Below are 19,244 nucleotides of genomic sequence, written 5' to 3' on the forward strand. Positions count from 1 at the left end.
TCCTGCAGAGCCATGATGGTGGAGCACTGGAAGCGCTGGTCGGTCTTGAAGTCCTGAGTAATCTCTTACACCAGGCCCATTAGGAGCAGTTTGCATATGAGCAGCTTGGAGGATTTCTGCTAACAGCAGACCTCTCAGAGAACCACGGGCCAGGGCCTGTAGCAGTGAGGCTTCTGGTCGCTGCTTCAGAGGTGCTTTGCCTCCAGTGGCTTTGCAGTCATCCTTTCTTTATGTCTGCTGTCAATAGGAGAATATGGAGGAAGAAGAGTGCATGCACTGTGTGCAGGAGCAGCTGTGATGCTGTGGCTCCTGATTGGTGAGGAGACCCCACCATCTCAGCGTGCACTGCTCATGTATAGCAAGTCACTAGTGCCATATATCGACACATGTCCATCCCGTCCAGTGAACAAATCAGCACTATTTGCTTAACATACTTGTTAAGTGATTCGTTCGACTGCAGTTCCGCGTGGGTCGTGTCCACCGGGGCTAGCCAGAAACGCTGCCCGTGGCAAGGATCATACGGATCATACGCACAACAACGAGGGGCTCAACAAGCTGCTGGGTGAGTCACCGTCACTCAGGGTGGAGTGTAGCCCAACAAACAGACAGTGCTGCTGCTCAAGAAGACCAACAAGTCTGTGAAGATCCAGGAAGCACAGCAGCAACAGAAGTCCAGCTGCAAACAAACACAAAGACTCTTTTAAGAACTGCACACTGTTCTGTCTCAGCAAACATCGTTACCAGTCTAAACTTATTCATCATTCCTTTTTGTTTTTTCATTTTATACTGTTTTCCAAATAATCCCAAATAGGTAGAAGAAATTAAAAATACATCCCGAAGGTTAAACTGTCAGTGAAACTACTTTCAGCAGTAACTGAATGTCTAATAGTGTCATTTAATGATTTATTCATTACTTATTTTGGCGGAGTGTGCCAGGCTCCCGGGATCTATATGCCAGTAAAAGTGCTGTAAAACAGAAAATACAGTTAAATGAAAACTTCCTTTTTGCTTCTGTGGTTTGGTCCTGGTGTGTTTTTCTCTGTGGCTGTGGATTTTCCACTTTGTTTTTCAACGTTGCAGGTTTGCTGCAGTGTCCTCGATGCACCTCCTCACAGTTCTTACATTTCCCCTGACATTCTCAAACACAGTCTCCCTCAATGATAAACTCTGTCAGAGAACGTTTTTGGGACGTTTTGGAAAATCAAAAATCTGGTGTCGACTGCTCCATTCTGGATGTGCAAAGCTTGCTCAGTCTCATCATCAGATTCAAACTGTAACAGGCTAACAGCAGCAAACTCAGCACAGCTTTATCTCTGACATCACTGAGTGAGTCTTTAGACGCCCGGGTCAGCTGATGTCATCTCTCATAAACAGCTTTTCTAAACATTTACCGTGAAGCTGCATTTGTTTGCACATGTGTGTACATGTAGTGTTACCAGAGATGGGCAGTAACGTATTACTTTTTACCGATTACTTTTTTCAAGTAACAAGTGAAGTAAGGGATTACTATTGCAAAAAAGTAATTAGATTACTGTTACTTTTTTATTGCGTTACTAAACTGTGATGTTGTTTGTGAGAGCGTCTCATGACAAGGACGTACGAGTGTGCGACGTCCATGGCAGCAACAGACGTGTGCAGATCAACAATGGATAACATGGCGTGATGGAGAGAGTACAACCATGCATCGTTTAAAGTGTGGAAGTACTCACATTACTTTGAGTTTGATTCTGTAAAAAGTGTCTGAAACTTCTTTTTACAGCGAAAAAAATCCTAAACTTCTGACCAAGCAGCGAGCACGCTGCCACGGGAATGTGACAGAGAAACCCCGGATCCTCCCACTGACATGACCGCTGTGGGCAAACCTCCACCCGCCCCACTCCTGCTAAACAGGTGACAATAGATTAGACAGATCTATGATTTTAATTCTTTTCTGCTGTGTTGTATTTGCATCTATTTGAAAGAGTGTAAACACAAAACATGATTTTATTTTATATGCTGGATTATGCAGGAAATAGGTTTAAATGTTAAACACATTTCTTCAAGTCAAAGACTGTTGCATATAATATAATTGTTGCCTAATGCAATGTGCAGTAAGTTAAAAGATTAAAGCTGATAAAACAATTTTAAAAAGAGATTTTTTCATTTGATTACATTTCATTTGATGATTAAGCAGAAAAAATAGAATGGGGCTGAAAGGTCTGTTGCTTCATTACATATTCAGGTTGTGTATCATATTTTAAAAAAAATACAAAGTAATGAAGCAACTAATTACTTTTGAAAATAAGTAATCAGTAAAGTAATTGGATTGCTTTCTTGGAGAAGTAATCAGTAATTAGTAACTATTTACTATTTTTAAGTAACTTGACCAACACTGAGTGTTACACACTTACTCGTTAGTGTTACTCGTGTGCTGTCGCTCATTGTCACCTGGAAACAGGAAGATGATAAACTATGTGTTGTGTTAGTGTTGGTGAGTTTCTTTAGTGCACTTCTTAAGTTTTTCAAGGTAACACTTCAAACTTCTTCTTTTGAGTTGAACTGTTGTTTCTGCTTTATGGTCAAATGTCTACGGTCATTACTCGCGTCACAATGATGAGTTTAATAATTTAAGTTTTACTAGTTTGTTGAAAATGTGAGCAAGATTTAGAACAACTGAGTTTACACACTGCAGGGACATTTCCAATAGACCAAGTTCAACAAAGGACAGACCTGAGTGGATTTTTACTGAGTGGTACTGGTTTGGGGTAAATGTTACATGTTGTTGGATTTTCATAACATTAAAGCTCTCAGACTCACTACCCGTGTAGTTTATGTGGTGTAGAATTACACCATGTTTTCACCACACAGTAAAGATGTGAGGTGTGGGCTTTCAGCTTTATTCAAAAATGCTACATTACCTGTTTAGGACAGTCCCCTCTATTTGAGAGGTTCAAAAGTATCTGACAAGCAGTTTCAAGGGTGGGTGAGGCCTGTTCTAATTATTCTATCATTTGATAATAATCATCATCATAATAGGGTGCCTTTCTAAAACCCAAGGTCACCTTACAAAGAGGAACAAAATATTATTACTTAAAATATTATTATTATCATTATCATTAAGGATACATCTGTCACCATCTTACAGTGCTATGATTGCAGCCATTCCCCAACTCTCTGTGTGACTGGTACTCATGGCCATTGATCAGTGGTCATGACAATTTGCATATTAATGATCATAACCTGACCTCCCAGCCATTGTTCCATCACTGGGCTGGTTCCAGTCAAATGTGCTGTTTATAAGGTTGGAAACCTGCAGTCAGCTGAGACTGAAGGAGTGGGTGAGTGATGAAACGTTTCTCCCACTGAAAACATCCAGATGAACAGAATCAACTTTTGGGTTATGTGTAGGCAGTCAGGATTTTTACTGTGTCACCAGCTGCACACAAATGACTCTTTATTGGATGCTTTTGTCATCATCAAGACTCAAACGTTTTTCACTCCATAACGATGATTATTCTGACCCTGTTTTGGTCTTTAGGATGGCCTGGTTTATAAGATTGAGTCTGTAACAGCATCATGACAGTTTTATGAAAAAGTAATACATAAGCTTGTGCCCCAGTCACAATTTGTTGTTTTTCTTTATTTCAAGATGCATAATGACCAGAAGAACTAGTCATCCACCAAGCAGAAGTCTTCATCTTTATCTGGTAATGACTAAGAAGGTTACAGCTCGCACAACTGAGGCTGTCGCAACAGATTTATGATCACAACGCCTTTGCTCATCTGCTTCCTGCTTGTTTTCAGAAACCTCTGCTTTCATTTGAGACAAATAACCGAGAGCAGGGTGACTGTTGGGGTGAGAGTGTTAAAGTGTGTTAAGCTTTAAAGCTGTGCTGCTTTGAGTGACATGAGGCTGTCAGCAGCTCCCACTGCTAAAAGTTACAGTGGGGCAAAAAAGTATTTAGTCAGCCACCGATTGTGCAAGTTCCCCCACTTAAAATGATAACAGAGGTCAGTAATTTGCACCAGAGGTACACTTCAACTGTGAGAGACAGAATGTGAAAAAAAAATCCATGAATCCACATGGTAGGATTTGTAAAGAATTTATTCGTAAATCAGGGTGGAAAATAAGTATTTGGTCACCTCAAACATGGAAAATCTCTGGCTCTCACAGACCTGTAACGTCTTCTGTAAGAAGCTTTTCTGTCCCCCACTCGTTACCTGTATGAATGGCACCTGTTTGAACTCATCATCTGTATAAAAGACACCTGTCCACAGCCTCAAACAGTCAGACTCCAAACTCTGCCATGGCCAAGACCAAAGAGCTTTCGAAGGACACCAGGAAAAGTATTGTAGACCTGCACCAGACTGGGAAGAGTGAATCTACAATAGGCAAGCATCTTGGTGTGAAAAAATCAACTGTGGGAGCAATCATCAGAAAATGGAAGACATACAAGACCACTGATAATCTCCCTCGATCTGGGGCTCCACGCAAGATCTCATCCCGTGGGGTCAAAATGATCATGAGAACGGTGAGCAAAGATCCCAGAACCACACGGGGGGACCTGGTGAATGACCTGCAGAGAGCTGGGACCAACGTAACAAAGGTCACCATCAGTAACACACTACAACGGCAGGGAATCAAATCCCGCAGTGCCAGACGTGTTCCGCTGCTGAAGCCAGTGCATGTCCAGGCCCGTCTGAAGTTTGCCAGAGAGCACATGGATGATACAGCAGAGGATTGGGAGAATGTCATGTGGTCAGATGAAACCAAAGTAGAACTTTTTGGTATCAACTCAACTCGTCGTGTTTGGAGGAAGAAGAATACTGAGTTGCATCCCAAGAACACCATACCTACTGTGAAGCATGGGGGTGGAAACATCATGCTATGGGGCTGTTTTTCTGCCAAGGGGACAGGACGACTGATCCGTGTTAAGGACAGAATGAATGGGGCCATGTATCGTGAGATTTTGAGCCAAAACCTCCTTCCATCAGTGAGAACTTTGAAGATGAAACGAGGCTGGGTCTTCCAACATGACAATGATCCAAAACACACCGCCCGGGCAACAAAGGAGTGGCTCCGTAAGAAGCATTTGAAAGTCCTGGAGTGGCCTAGCCAGTCTCCAGACCTCAACCCCATAGAAAATCTGTGGCGGGAGTTGAAAGTCCGTGTTGCTCGGCGACAGCCCCAAAACATCACTGCTCTCGAGAAGATCTGCATGGAGGAATGGGCCAAAATACCAGCTACTGTGTGTGCAAACCTGGTAAAGACCTATAGTAAACGTTTGACCTCTGTTATTGCCAACAAAGGTTATGTTACAAAGTATTGAGTTGTATTTTTGTTATTGACCAAATACTTATTTTCCACCCTGATTTACGAATAAATTCTTTACAAATCCTACCATGTGGATTCATGGATTTTTTTTTTTCACATTCTGTCTCTCACAGTTGAAGTGTACCTCTGGTGCAAATTACTGACCTCTGTCATCATTTTAGGTGGGGGAACTTGCACAATCGGTGGCTGACTAAATACTTTTTTGCCCCACTGTATCCTGAAACACAAGTCTCTGTTTGTGTGTCTTCCTCCTCTTACACCCATGGCTTAAAGACATGTTCAAATAAGGGCATGAAGCCATTCAGAGGGTTTGGCCATCATCAGCCTGCCCTCTATAAAGGTGTCTTCTCCTTGTAGCTGCATCCACTGCAGCAGCATCTCGTCCTGAACAGAGCCTCCAGCATCCCTCAGACCTTTCTCCACCACTGCAGGTAACAAAGGTTTAAACTGGCACAATATTGATTAGAATTCAGAATAATGTCTGACATGCTGCAGACTGTGAGAGTTTTTTAGTTTTTTTTATTAAAGACACTTTAAAATGAATTTTTAGACAAACACCTCCTGAAAGAGCAGAGCTGTTAATCTGGTTAATTATGGTGAGTTTTGGAGAATAGTCTGCAGATATTTGGACACTGTTATATATTCACTCATCTAATTTTTCCATCCTTGTTAAACCCACTCAGATGGCTGCTCCTTACTGGGTTTCTGTAGCCGTCCTTGTTTTGATGACCGTTACAAACGGCGAGACTGTTATTGACCCAAACCAGCTCGCACCAATTGTAGATGACATTCTGAACAGGTGAGTGAACGTTCTGTGAAATACAGAAGAAAATCTGATGATGATGATGATGATGATGTTTACAGCAGCTGTTTTTAACAAACAAACTGAGCATACAGAGTAACATGTGACAAATATGCTATTAAAAGTGTATCACACTGGACTCTAACACAGATCAGCCTCTGTTTAACTCTGTCCAAACTCTCAGTGAAACAAACCAACACTGTTGTGGTTTCATGTAAATCTTTCCAAGTGAAATCAACATCAGAACCTGTGTGTGTGTCTTTTGGCAGGTACACACCAAGCTACATTGGTGCAAACAACAACAGGTCAGTAACAAAGGTCACTTTAATCTGCAGCACAGTACTTACAGTGTGCTTTATAGTAACAGAAGCAAGCTGAGATCATCAGAGCTGCATGTAGAAGCAGAGACTGACAGAACAAATGCATCTTTACAAACTCACTGTTATTGACAATAATAGTCTCTGTTATGTTCTTTAGCTCTGACACGCTGGGTGTTGGTGAGACGAACATGAAACTGTCTTTAACCACAACCTGCCAATGGAACATGCAGACTTTATACGTAGATCAATAAAACAAGTGTTGATTATTGAAGCAGGAGCATAAACACACAAACACAGCCAAAAGCAGTTTGTGTGTAATGGTGAGGTGCAGGTGGTAGAACACTTTATCCCAAACGTCGATTCTGTTCATCTGGTAGAAACGTTTCATCATCATCCAGCTGACTTCTTCAGTGTCAGCTGACTGCAGGTTTCCAACCTTATAAACATCCAGATGAACAGAATCAACTTTTTGTGGATTTCCTTACCTGATGCTTGAGCTGCATGAAGATGTGTTGCTGTTACACTTTCAAAACAACCAAAAGATTTTAATCAATTTTCCAAAAGTCAGAAAAAGACTGATTTCCTGAGCAAAAGGAGACTAAACTCACTTTGGCTGGTTTAACACTCTGGATACTTTTGTCTTCACGTTATAAAGAAAATGTTTTACAGGTGAATATTCTCTGTTTGCTTTGACAGAAAGTTTCCCATGTTCAGTGTGGCCGTGAGCGTCCCGTACAATGAACAAACAAACACGTTTGATATGAATGGAGTCACTGATGGTGGTGAAGTTGTGAGGGAGACGATTCTAGACTGTGACGTATACCAAGGTGACAGAGTGATGGCAGCCACAGTGCTGAGATGGCCCAATGTTCTCGAGCAGTGTCCTAATGCTTATGTACAGTGGACCGATGTTTTGCGGAAATGTCGTAAACAGGACATGACATGGAATGATGTTAAGTTGTGTCGTAACATTAACATGCGGAATGGCAGAGCTGATCATGCAGAGTTTCGAACCCTGCAGCATGTCAACACTTTGGTCAAATCAGAAAATGATCTGATGGTTTTCTACATCCGTGCCTCCCCATGTGATCAGAGATGTACCAACCAAGATAATCGTCTGAATATTCTCACTAACATAAAAAAGATATGGGGGTGGAAGAATTATGTTGTTGTGTTTTCAGATGTATTTAGACCTCGTGATGGTGGGAACATACCTGAGAATAACCTGCGTGAATCACTTAAGAGGCTTGGGAATGCAATCGCAGATCAAGGGTCAAATGGTCTTCAGCATATATTCCGATGCTACCGGCAGCAAGAAATGAAGTGCTTTAGCTGCGATGACGTTACAGATGGTGATACAGATGGTGTTACAGATCAATGTGTTTCAGATCGTAAGCAACCTGACAGAAAACTATCTGATGTTGGGAAAAGTCAGGAAAGAGGGAAAATACAGAATCAGAGCAAGAATGTTGGGAAAAGTCCGGAAAGAGGGGAAAAACAGAATCAGAGCAAGAATGTTGGGAAAAGTCCGGAAAGAGGGGAAATACAGAATCAGAGCAAGAATGTTGGGAAAAGTCCGGAAAGAGGGGAAATACAGAATCAGAGCAAGAATGTTGGGAAAAGTCCGGAAAGAGGGGAAAAACAGAATCAGAGCAAGAATGTTGGGAAAAGTCCGGAAAGAGGGGAAATACAGAATCAGAGCAAGAATGTTAGGAAAGGTCAGCAAAGAGGGAAAAAACAGAATCAGAGCAAGAATGTTGGGAAAGGTCAGCAAAGAGGGAAAAAACAGAATCAGAGCAAGAATGTTAGGAAAGGTCAGCAAAGAGGGAAAAAACAGAATCAGAGCAAGAATGTTAGGAAAGGTCAGCAAAGAGGGAAAAAACAGAATCAGAGCAAGAATGTTAGGAAAGGTCAGCAAAGAGGGAAAAAACAGAATCAGAGCAAGAATGTTAGGAAAGGTCAGCAAAGAGGGAAAAAACAGAATCAGAGCAAGAATGTTAGGAAAGGTCAGCAAAGAGGGAAAAGACAGAATCAGAGCAAGAAGAAGCAGAAGGGTAACATCCAGAGAGGAGTGATGAGAGAAAATCATCAGAATTAACCAGAAGAGGGAAAAAGAAAAACAGAAAATGTAACCCATGCTTTGCATCGTTTTCCTGCATCCATGTCTAACTTTTAAATGTGTGTGTTCGTCACAGCAAGATTAACATGTGCTCCTGAAATCACAGCTGCATCGTGCACTCTGGTCATTCTGGTCCACGATACTGTCGGCGCCTCTGATTGTGTGAACTGAAACACAAACAGTGTGTGTAGAGTGTAATCCATTTATAGCCTCTGATACTGTCTCTGATTAAAGCTTAATAAACTGCATCAAAACATGTCACAGCTTGGATCTGGTCTGTCCTTCTTTCAAAGCTCGATGTTGTATTTTCTGTTTCTATGATTAAATATGAAGTTTGAGGTAAAGATGCTGCAGGTTTTCTATTCACGGGTCACTCCACAGAAACTCTGTCATACAAACTGTCGGCTCCCAGATTTGAAAGCCAACATGATAACCTCCTCCAGCCAGCGGTGTGGAGATCCAGCCAATTACAATCAAATCACTCAAAAGGATCCTCTGGAAACAGCAGAGTTATTGAAACAGAATCACATGAACACTGAAACATTACAACACACAGAGCAGCAAGCTGAGCAAAGCCCGGGTGTAGAGCCCGATGTCACCTCTGACCCTCCATACCTCCTGCAGCTGCTGATGGGTAACTTCCCCTCCTTGCCATCCAGACAAAAACAACAGATGCAGGTCAGGGGTTGGGCCAGGCGCCATCTTCAGATGGGGCAGCTTTGCTTTGCTTTGCTCTGCCACACAGCTGAAACATGACAGAATGCATGTTTGTAGTGAAGGGCAGATGAAGCTTCATGAAGCACTGAAGCTTTTCATCCAATTGGTTCACCCCAGCGCAAAGCTTCTTGAAGCTTCATTTGCTCTAGCAGGACACCTACTGGACGTAAAAATATTAGTTGGCATGAATTTGAAGAGTGTGGCCTTTTGCACACAGCCTGTAAATGTCAACAACAAAAGGAGTGTGTAAAACATCTATATTGTAGTGATGCAGTATACTGTGTATATTTATACTGGCAGTATGGAAAATGATCGTTTGGAAATGCTTAAAATGGAAACGATCATTTACTGTGAGGTGAGGTGTGGTTGGGGTGTGGACAGTAGTTGTGCTTTTGTAACGTTGAGGTATGGACAGCTACACACTGAGGCTTTGAGCCTCAGTCCTGCCTGTTCACATTTTATTCTGTAAAAACAAAATTTTCACTGCTTTTACGTCCTTTTTAGTGGGGAGAACATAGCTGGGATTTAATGATTTAACAGATCTTTTGAATCCTTTGTCCTCCACAATGCTAAATGGCTGGGAGTCCTCAATCACCATGGTAACCAGGTCTTCATCTATTGGAGATTGTTCTCCTGAGGAAAGACAATAAAGACAAAGCACAAATATAAATATCACACACGTAACTTATTACAGCTGTATAATGTTGTTATATCATTTAGTAACATTACTGCATGCTTTCCAATTTCATTGTACTACTGTACTATGTATGACTGTGCAATGACAATAAAGAGTTATCTTATCTTATCTTATCTTATCTTATCTTATCTTATATTATCATTGCATTTGATGGCTCACCTGGTCTTGCTCCACAATCGGTGTCCCCCTTACTCTCAGGCAAAGCTCTGTAGTGCCTAAGCATGGATGAGGTGTTGTTGTTATATCCCAGCTCCCTGGCACAGAGCAAACACTTCACCTTGTACACAAGTAAAGACAGCTTAACATAAATTGTATTGCACCATCAGTATCATGAAAATACATCTTCTGTAGAAATTTACATACCTTGTTGGGAGGAATAAGATCAAAATGTTCCCACACAGGGGAGGACATCCTCCTCTTCTTAGCTGGCTCCATTCTCTCCTGACTTTCTCTCCTCACTCTCATAAACCTCCAAACTGTCTCCAAACTCTCACTAACCGCAACTCTCCATCAAACACCCACATTTTGAATGAAGTCTGAGGGGTTTATATCTGTCATAGCTCGCGGCAAAGTTCGAACCACTTCATGAACCAGTCACGTGGTACAGCCGGGCAGCGAGGCTTCGGACGTCATCATTTTCAGCTCCTCCCATAAATAAAGCAAGCCTCGATACGCGCATCGCGGAAACGCCCCCTCCATTACTCGACACAAGCTTCGAAGCCTCGATACAGAACGTCCCATCACTACATGTGTGTGCCTGTTAGTGATGGTAAATTTGATTCTTTTTACTGAATCGAGTGTTAATGAGTCACTCACCAAAGTGAATTGGGTGTTTTGAGTCATTTGATTCACTGAGTCAGTTGACCAGAGAGTGCAAAAATTTTACATTTTCACTCAAACTTAATTTGTTTGACTTTTCATGTAAATCCCACTGCTAAGATGAATGATTAAAAACAACAACAACAACAACTATTTTATAGAGAACAAAGAGCCAAAATATTTCTAAAATTAAGCAATTTCTTATCAAAATTGCTTAATAAACATTTATTTTGTTTATTTGTATTTTATTAGTATTTTCCTTAAGTGTGTCAAATATATATTTTCTCATCTAAATGTCCACTGCGTTGTGAGCCAGGGGGCGGTAATGCGCCTTAACATTGGTTGCCAACCAAGAAGAAGAAGAAGCTGTGAGCCAGGAGGGGGGGGGGGGTGAGTGAGTCCTGAGTGATTCGTTCGCTCTTTGATTCAGCACAGTAGCTCAAATGTGCTGTTAGCATGTTAGCAGCACGATGCTACTGTGAACCGAGGAGCTATTTTCTTGATGTGAGCTTCTACTCAGGGGTTTTTCTTCCAGTTCAGAGCAGAAATGCTTTTGTTACGAAACTGGCTGTTGTTTTCCCCCCCACAATTTTAATTATAAGCTAGATATATTTCTACTAATGGAATTAGTTTGCTAACAGAAACAGGGATGAGTCAGTGAGTCAGTTGGCAGGGCTCTAGACTAACTTTTTGACATGGGCGCACCGGTACGCCTAACTTTAAAAATTTAGGCGTACCGGCACAAAAGTTAGGCGCACTCAAATTTTTCAACCGCATCACTTAACACCGCAGTTTTACATGTGCACTTTCTTTGGGGGGGGAAGTCCATACAGACAATATTAATTTCTAAATTATTAACTAACAAACTTGTGCTTAAAGTGCTTTGTCAATATTGTAGAAAATGTTAAAAACTTAATCATCATCTTGGCCTCCTCTGATGACCTGTTTGCTGCTGTCTGCTGCTGAAAGGCCGTGGGGAGAGGGGACACTTGGGCAGTGCATTTATTGCAGCATATAATGTGTTTTCTGGATACACTGTGCTTTTTCAGCATTCAAATATTGATGGCACCGTGTCAGAGCACTGGCTATGAATTTCAGACAGATCAGGCCTTAACTTAACAAAAAAGTTATCAATAGTTCTTTTCATCTTTTCTTATTACCCACAGCTACAGTACATCCACTTCTCTCAGGCCTAGGCTGCTCACTAGGGCTGAGTATCATCACTGATTTCTATAATCCATTCAATTCCGGTTCTCAAAGTCCTGATTTGATTCAATTTAGCCTCAGACAGTCAGAAATATTATAATTCTGATCATTTATCAGTACTGATACACATGAGACTTCATCAGAATTGTGAAAATCACAGCAGATGCCTTTGTGTGAAAGTAACTGAGAATAAAACACAGGAAAACATGAAGGAGATTTTCCTGGTCTGGCTTTTTATAGCAGATAACCTTAAAAATATTCTGCAATTTTGCATAATTTTAAGAAATTTAAATTTCTTCAGTATTGAACAGCAGAAATTAGGCTTTCTTGTCCGACGTCATTTAAGTGAAAAAAGAAAAAGCGCTGTAAACAACGGTAGACTGGTGGGTAATAAGCGAATGAATAATGCAGAAAACAGATTTGAGACGGGAAACTGTTCCTGAAGTACAGAGAGAGAGAGAGCTGTGCAGGAAGTGTGATTTTTATCATGGTGGAAGCAAAACAGCAAAAGTCAGAGGGAATTCATGACGACATTGATCAAATGTGAAGCGCAGTTTGCTGCTTCTTTTGCTGCAGGCTCGGTGAATTTTGGTTGGAGAGACAAAACCTGCAGCTCAGAATCAGCGCAAAAAGACGTAAACACAGCGCGGACCCGAAGAATCGCTAAGCTCCGACAGCGTGTCCGTGTTCAGGCCGTCGGGTGAGAAAGCCGAGAAAGACGAAGCTGATTCTGATGTGTTGGGTCCGCTCCGTGTTTAGGTCTTTGTGTGGAATCCGTTAATGAATTGATATCGCTTTATTCAAGCTACTCACCTCTCTCTTCCACCTGCACTTTCAACTGGACCACGGCCAATCAGAGAGGTCCCGCCCCTGACTATCTCTGATTGGTTTAGTCCACGATAGGGGCAAAATGTGTCTGTTGTTGACCACACGGAGAGTTACAGAGATTTTTTTTTTGTTACCGGAACAGTTGGTCGCACCTGTGCGACCAAATATTTATTTTTAGTCGCACCACTGAAAAATTTGGTCGCATTTGCGACCAAATTGGTCGCACTCTAGAGCCCTGGTCAGTTGGGCTTGTGAATCATGATTCACGAGTCAGTAAAGTGATTCTCGAGTATTGAACGATTCGTTCATGAATCGAACGTCACTAGTACCTGTTTGTCTGTGTCTATATGTCAGGTCGGGTCTTAGACTCCACCTCTCTGGGAACTCCCAGGCCCTTCTGGAGGCCTTTCTCCCCTCACCACACTCCCTGCCGGTGGCTGATGCCCTCAGAGGTCGGTGCGTTGGTGGTTCTTGGTGTCCGGGGCTGGGCGCTCAGGTATGTACCAGCTCACTCCCGGTGGCTACTTGGCGGGGCCTAGGTGCACACAGGTGTTCACTGTTCGTAGACTTAATAACGTGATGGTGTTGTGTTTAGTATGTTGCTCTGGTTTTTTGTTTTGCTTGTTTTCTTTTCTTTTTCTCTCAACAGGTGATCCAGGAGATTTTTTTTCCCCTTTCTCACTGTCCCTCGTCCCTTCTGTTTTTCTTTTCCTTCATCTTTCTCTCTCCCTTTCCTTTCCCTCAGTCATGTCTGTCCCATCTGTAACAACTGAAAATATAATAAATAATAAAAACAAAGGTCGATCAAATGGACCAATACGGCAATGCCATGATGATCCATTTGGCAAAATAAATCCATTGGGTCTCCTTGTTGGTCTTCAGACAACAATTCTGACGGCTAAAGAACCAAATGGGACAGGCAAAAGGAAAAAAACAAAAACGAATTGAATTGCATTAAATTGAATTAACGAAAAAGGGGATCCGGCTACTCTGTTCAATAAATGATGTTTTACCCCTTTTTCCCAGAAGGCAGGAAAAGGACATTTCACTGTGTCCTTGTCAGGGGCGATTTTAGCCCCAAAGATTTCTTACTTTTTTGACAATATTTGCTGTTTTTGTGACACACTACTAAAAACGATAACAAAGATGAAGACAACAGACGATGAGGACAGGGAGGAACAGGGGTTTAAATGCACCAAGGAGACAGTCACAGGGAACTCTGGACAACTGGAGACATTTAAGGATGCAGGGACTGACAGAGACGGGGAGGAAGTCTCATCGTGACGTGTAAAGTTTATTTTGCCTGGCTGGGCAGCTCTCTGGGTGCTCAGCGCCACCAAAGCTCTGATCCTAGAATCGCCTCTGGTCCTTGTCAAGTAAGCATTTATAAAGAAAGACCTGTTCACAGGGTGCCCCCTGATGGCAACAACAATTAATCGCTGATAAAGTGGACTAACTGAAGGAGAATAACTGTAACATCAAATTCCTTTAAGGAGTGGACTTCCTTTGTATTACTCACTCGCAGTTGTCAGATTAAATTTTTGTGATGACTGGTTTTTACTGATGGACTGCTGTCACTGATGGTGACTAATGAACTAATGGTGAGCAACCCAGTCTTTAAATCCAGCTGGAACCTTTCTCATGGTTTTTCCACCCACTTTCCATTTTCACAGTGAACGATGACTTTGTTCTCTGGACCATAAAACCAGAGGCTCTGATATCTACGGTGCTGTTCTGTGATTTCACTGACCACAGTGATCTCTAACCTGGACTGAAACATGTTACGATACTGGTCTGAGGGGTTTTTGCACTTCCAGGTTCTTTCACTGTGTTTGTTCTTTAGCAGGAGTTTGATTAGAGGAAAGAAACCGGAGTTGTTTTAATGTGGTCGTAGATTTTTGTTGTTGTGACATCATAGTACAGGTCACCTGATGTGAAAATATTGAGTTTTGCCAGCAGGTGGCAGTGGCGGCTCAGATAAATAAGTAACTGGCAAAGTAATCCCTTATTACAAAAGTAATGCAGGCCAGTCAAGGTAATGGAAACCAACACTAAGACAGAACTGCTATTTTGCTGTTTCAGAACACCTGGACGAACGCTGCCTTCCTTCAGTGTGTAAAACAGTGTTGGCATTATTTTAACACATGCTAAGTAATGTCTGTAAATCTTAATTTGTAGGAGTTCTAGAAACAACAGCTTGATCTCTTCAGAAAGTTAAGACGAACTCTGTCAACTAAACTACTTTCAGCAGTAGCTGAATGTCTAATACTGTCATTTAATGATTGACCTATTACTTACTTTGGAGGAGTGTGCCAGGTCCCGTGGGTGTCTTTGTCAGCAAAAGTGCTGCAAAACAGAAAAATTTTAAACAGTTTTTACAAAATCTGCCTTTTTGCTTCTGTGGTTTGGTCCTGGTGTGTTTTTCTCTGTGGCTGTGGATTTTCCACTTTGTTTTTCAACGTTGCAGGTTTGCTGCAGTGTCCTCGATGCACCTCCTCACAGTTCTTACATTTCCCCTGACATTCTCAAACACAGTCTCCCTCAATGATAAACTCTGTCAGAGAACGTTTTTGGGAGTCGACTGCTCCATTCTGGATGTGCAAAGCTTGCTCAGTCTCATCATCAGATTCAAACTGTAACAGGCTAACAGCAGCAAACTCAGCACAGCTTTATCTCTGACATCACTGAGTGAGTCTTTAGACGGGTCGGTCTCTCTTTAATGTCAGCTGATGTCATCTCTCATAAACAGCTTTTCTAAACATTTAGAAGCTGCGTTTACACATGTAGTGTTACACACTTACTCGTTAGTGTTACTCATCTGTAGTCGCTGAGAAACTGGGAAGATTTGCTAAACTATATGTGTATATATATCAGTTTTACTATGTAAACTGAGTCGGAGCTTTTTAAGACACCTGGAAAAAAAAACATGTTTAATTACCTCATATTAATCAATATATGTAATTATCAATTACTAAGTAATAGTGTATAGCTTTAGTGCAGTTCTTAAGTTTTTAAAAGTAACACTTCAATTTCAAACTACTTCTGAAAAAATCTGTTGTTTCTGCCTTATGGTCAAATATCTATAGTCAATATGTGAGTCACGATGATGAGTTAAAATGTTTGTGGCAGCTGCAAAATAAACCAGCTTCAAATACCATAATTCTGGTAGTTTGTTGGAAATATAAAGAGGATTTAGAACAACTGAGTTTACACACAAAACGTCCCCCATGCAGGACTGAGTGCCATTTTGGGCACATTACTCTTTCTGATATATTTTTTTTAGCATTTTCCACCTTTGGATGGTGTAGAACAGAGACTGCACAGGAAACCAGGGACAGAGTGGGGCTGATTTGACAAGACACCACCTCATACATGAAACAGAAAATGCCGTCTGATCTGGACTTTAGGCCTCGGTTGGTGACCTCAGGAACACAGCTGCTTTCCCATCGTGCCGTTGCTTAGATTTGTACAGTTCCTTTAACTAGTTTACTGTTTTCATTGGGCTTTTTTAACTTGTTCTTTTGTAGAAGTTGTTCCCGTTTGCTTAATTATAGAGGCACCGGCTCACATTATACTCAGCTTTTTACTTCTCTCACTTGTTTTGTTTGTGACTGCGCTCACTACCTGTGTAGTTTATGTGGTGTAGTTTTACAACATGTTTTCACACACAATAAAGATGTGATGTGTAGACTTCAATTTAGACTTTAATTCAAGGAGATTATAGAAAATACTAAGACCAAAGACTTGCATTTTAGGTTAACTTGTCATTTTAGATGAACTTATTACTTTAATATTATAAGCAGACAATCTTCATATCAAATTCAAGATACAGACGCAAAGAATAGCTACTAGTGCCTACTCTCTACTCAAATGTATGGTAGTGGGCCTATGGCAATGATAAAATGTAATTTTTCTTGCTACATTCTCTTCCCACAAATATCCTCAGTCACACAGCATGAGGGTGCAATGGATGGTTTCATGAAGATTAAACGCTGTCACTAGAGCTAAATCCAGGTAAACACCTCTGTCAATATTTACTGATATAGATTGAAGCAGCTCTTCCTCCTCTTACACCCATGGCTTAAAGACATGTTCAAATAAGGGCATGAAGCCATTCAGAGGGTTTGGCCATCATCAGCCTGCCCTCTATAAAGGTGTCTTCTCCTTGTAGCTGCATCCACTGCAGCAGCATCTCGTCCTGAACAGAGCCTCCAGCATCAGACCTTTCTCCACCACTGCAGGTAACAAAGGTTTAAACTGGCACAATATTGATTAGAATTCAGAATAAACCACACAGAATATTTTTCACTACGTTCAAGTGATGAGTAAATTTGTCTCTCTTTAAAGACAGATAAAGTAGAAAACAGGCAGACAGATTTTTTTCAATGTCATTCCAGGAGAAAATAAAAGTTCAGTGAAAATCTGCACTGAAAAAATGTTCAGACTAAGACCAAACTCATGTCTGTGAAACTGAGCCTAAAACTCTCATTTAGTCCTGACATCCTGCAGACTGTGAAATATTTTTTGTTTTTTGTTACAGACACTTGAATTTTTAGACAAACATCTCCTGAAAGAGCAGAGCTGTTAATCTGGTTAATTATGGTGAGTTTTGGAGAATAGTCTGCAGATATTTGGACACTGTTATATATTCACTCATCTAATTTTTCCATCCTTGTTAAACCCACTCAGATGGCTGGTCCTTACTGGGTTTCTGTAGCCGTCCTTGTTTTGATGACTGTTAGAAACGGTGAGACTGTTATTGACCCAAACCAGCTCGCACCAATTGTACAAGACATTCTGAACAGGTGAGTGAACGTTCTGTGAAATACAGAAGAAAATCTGAACATGATGATGATGATGATGATGATGATGATGTTTACAGCAGCTGTTTTTAACAAAGAAACTAGCAAGGTGTGAAAAAGAATACAGAGTAACATGTGGCTAATATGCTATTAAAAGCTGTATCACACTGGACTCTAACACAGATCAGCCTCTGTTTAACTCTGTCCAAACTCTCAGTGAAACAAACCAACACTGTTGTGGTTTCATGTAAATCTTTCCAAATGGAATCAACATCAGAACCTGTGTTTGTGTCTTGAGCAGTGCAGTGTCAACTTGAAGGGAAAATATTGTTTACTTCTCTGGAAACACATCCATACACAATACATCCTGTTAGAAAGTCCTCCTGTCCGGTCATGCGTTACCTGCATGGGAGGAGCATCATCCCAGCAGTTGACGGTAGAAACTATCAGTTGAGAGCGTAGTCGGAGAGTAACGCTGCTGCAGGCAAGCTAAGGATGCATAATCAGTGAAAGAGATGTTTATTTTATTTCTTATTTGTACTAATTTCAGAAGCACATCCCTACACACCAGCTAGAGTGTGTGTTCAGTGTGGGCCAGTTATAAATAAAGTTCTTTAATACTGTGACATCGTTCCTTGTCTCTGACCGGGCCTTATTACCAGGGAACAGTGCAGAATCACGTTTCAGAGAGATCCTGTTATGGGATGTTACAGCATCTCTCACGTTAAATAATAAAGAGAACACCATACAAGATTAAGCATGAGCAGAAACAGATACCATGAAAAGATTATCATAACAACATTACAGGATGGCATAAACACAGAATTGTACCCAATTTAGCTTAAATCTCTCATTTGTGGGTCAACATCACCCTCTAGTGGACACAATTGCTCACTCAAATGCTGCTATGGTAACGGGTGCACACTCTGATTGGCTGATGGATTGTTTCTACCGTCATGCTCCTTCCGTGCAGGTAACGCCTGACCGGGCAGGGGGACTTCTTAACACATCCTTTCTTTCAAGGCTACCATTCCTGTGACTGCTCGCTTACTTGATCAGTGGTGTGATGTCACAGCATACGTTCATTCACAGTGGAACTGTGCCCCCTTGTGGTGACGACTAACATACTGCGTCCCAGTTAAACAACAACAACAATAATGCACTCCAACACGTTTCAAAACCTGAGTACACAAATCGAATATCTCATCACACTGGACTCTAACACAGATCAGCCTCTGTTTAACTCTGTCCAAACTCTCAGGGAAACAAACCAACATTGTTGTGGTTTCATGTAAATCTTTCCAAGTGAAATCAACATCAGAACCTGTGTGTGTGTCTTTTGGCAGGTACACACCAAGCTACAAAGGTGCAAACAACAACAGGTCAGTAACAAAGGTCACTTTAATCTGCAGCACAGTACTTACAGTGTGCTTTATAGTAACAGAAGCAAGCTGAGATCATCAGAGCTGCATGTAGAAGCAGAGACTGACAGAACAAATGCATCTTTACAAACTCACTGTTATTGACAATAATAGTCTCTGTTATGTTCTTTAGCTCTGACACGCTGGGTGTTGGTGAGACGAACATGAAACTGTCGTTAACCACAACCTGCCAATGTAA

The 19,244-nt window shown here is 41.4% G+C and overlaps 1 protein-coding gene and 1 long non-coding RNA gene across 2 annotated transcripts; both read left to right on the forward strand.

Annotated features, from left to right (window-relative positions):
* The first annotated feature begins 1,823 nt into the window (after positions 1-1,823).
* Positions 1,824-8,803, forward strand: LOC308396159 (uncharacterized protein). The gene is made up of 7 exons (XM_080881281.1): positions 1,824-1,890; positions 3,629-3,686; positions 5,672-5,745; positions 5,865-5,910; positions 5,998-6,113; positions 6,386-6,421; positions 7,133-8,803. Exons 1-7 carry the CDS (start codon positions 1,844-1,846, stop codon positions 8,532-8,534), a joined length of 1,779 nt encoding a protein of 592 aa, XP_080737407.1. The 5' UTR covers positions 1,824-1,843; the 3' UTR covers positions 8,535-8,803.
* Positions 8,804-11,176: 2,373 nt separating this feature from the next.
* On the forward strand, positions 11,177-13,594 carry LOC308396180. Its single transcript, XR_013971522.1, has 3 exons — positions 11,177-11,292; positions 13,177-13,318; positions 13,472-13,594. It is a non-coding gene; the product is annotated as an uncharacterized lncRNA (long non-coding RNA).
* Positions 13,595-19,244: the final 5,650 nt, after the last annotated feature.

This window comes from Rhamphochromis sp. 'chilingali' (genome assembly GCF_963969265.1).
Source record: "Rhamphochromis sp. 'chilingali' genome assembly, chromosome: 4".
Classification (NCBI taxonomy): domain Eukaryota; kingdom Metazoa; phylum Chordata; class Actinopteri; order Cichliformes; family Cichlidae; genus Rhamphochromis; species Rhamphochromis sp. 'chilingali'.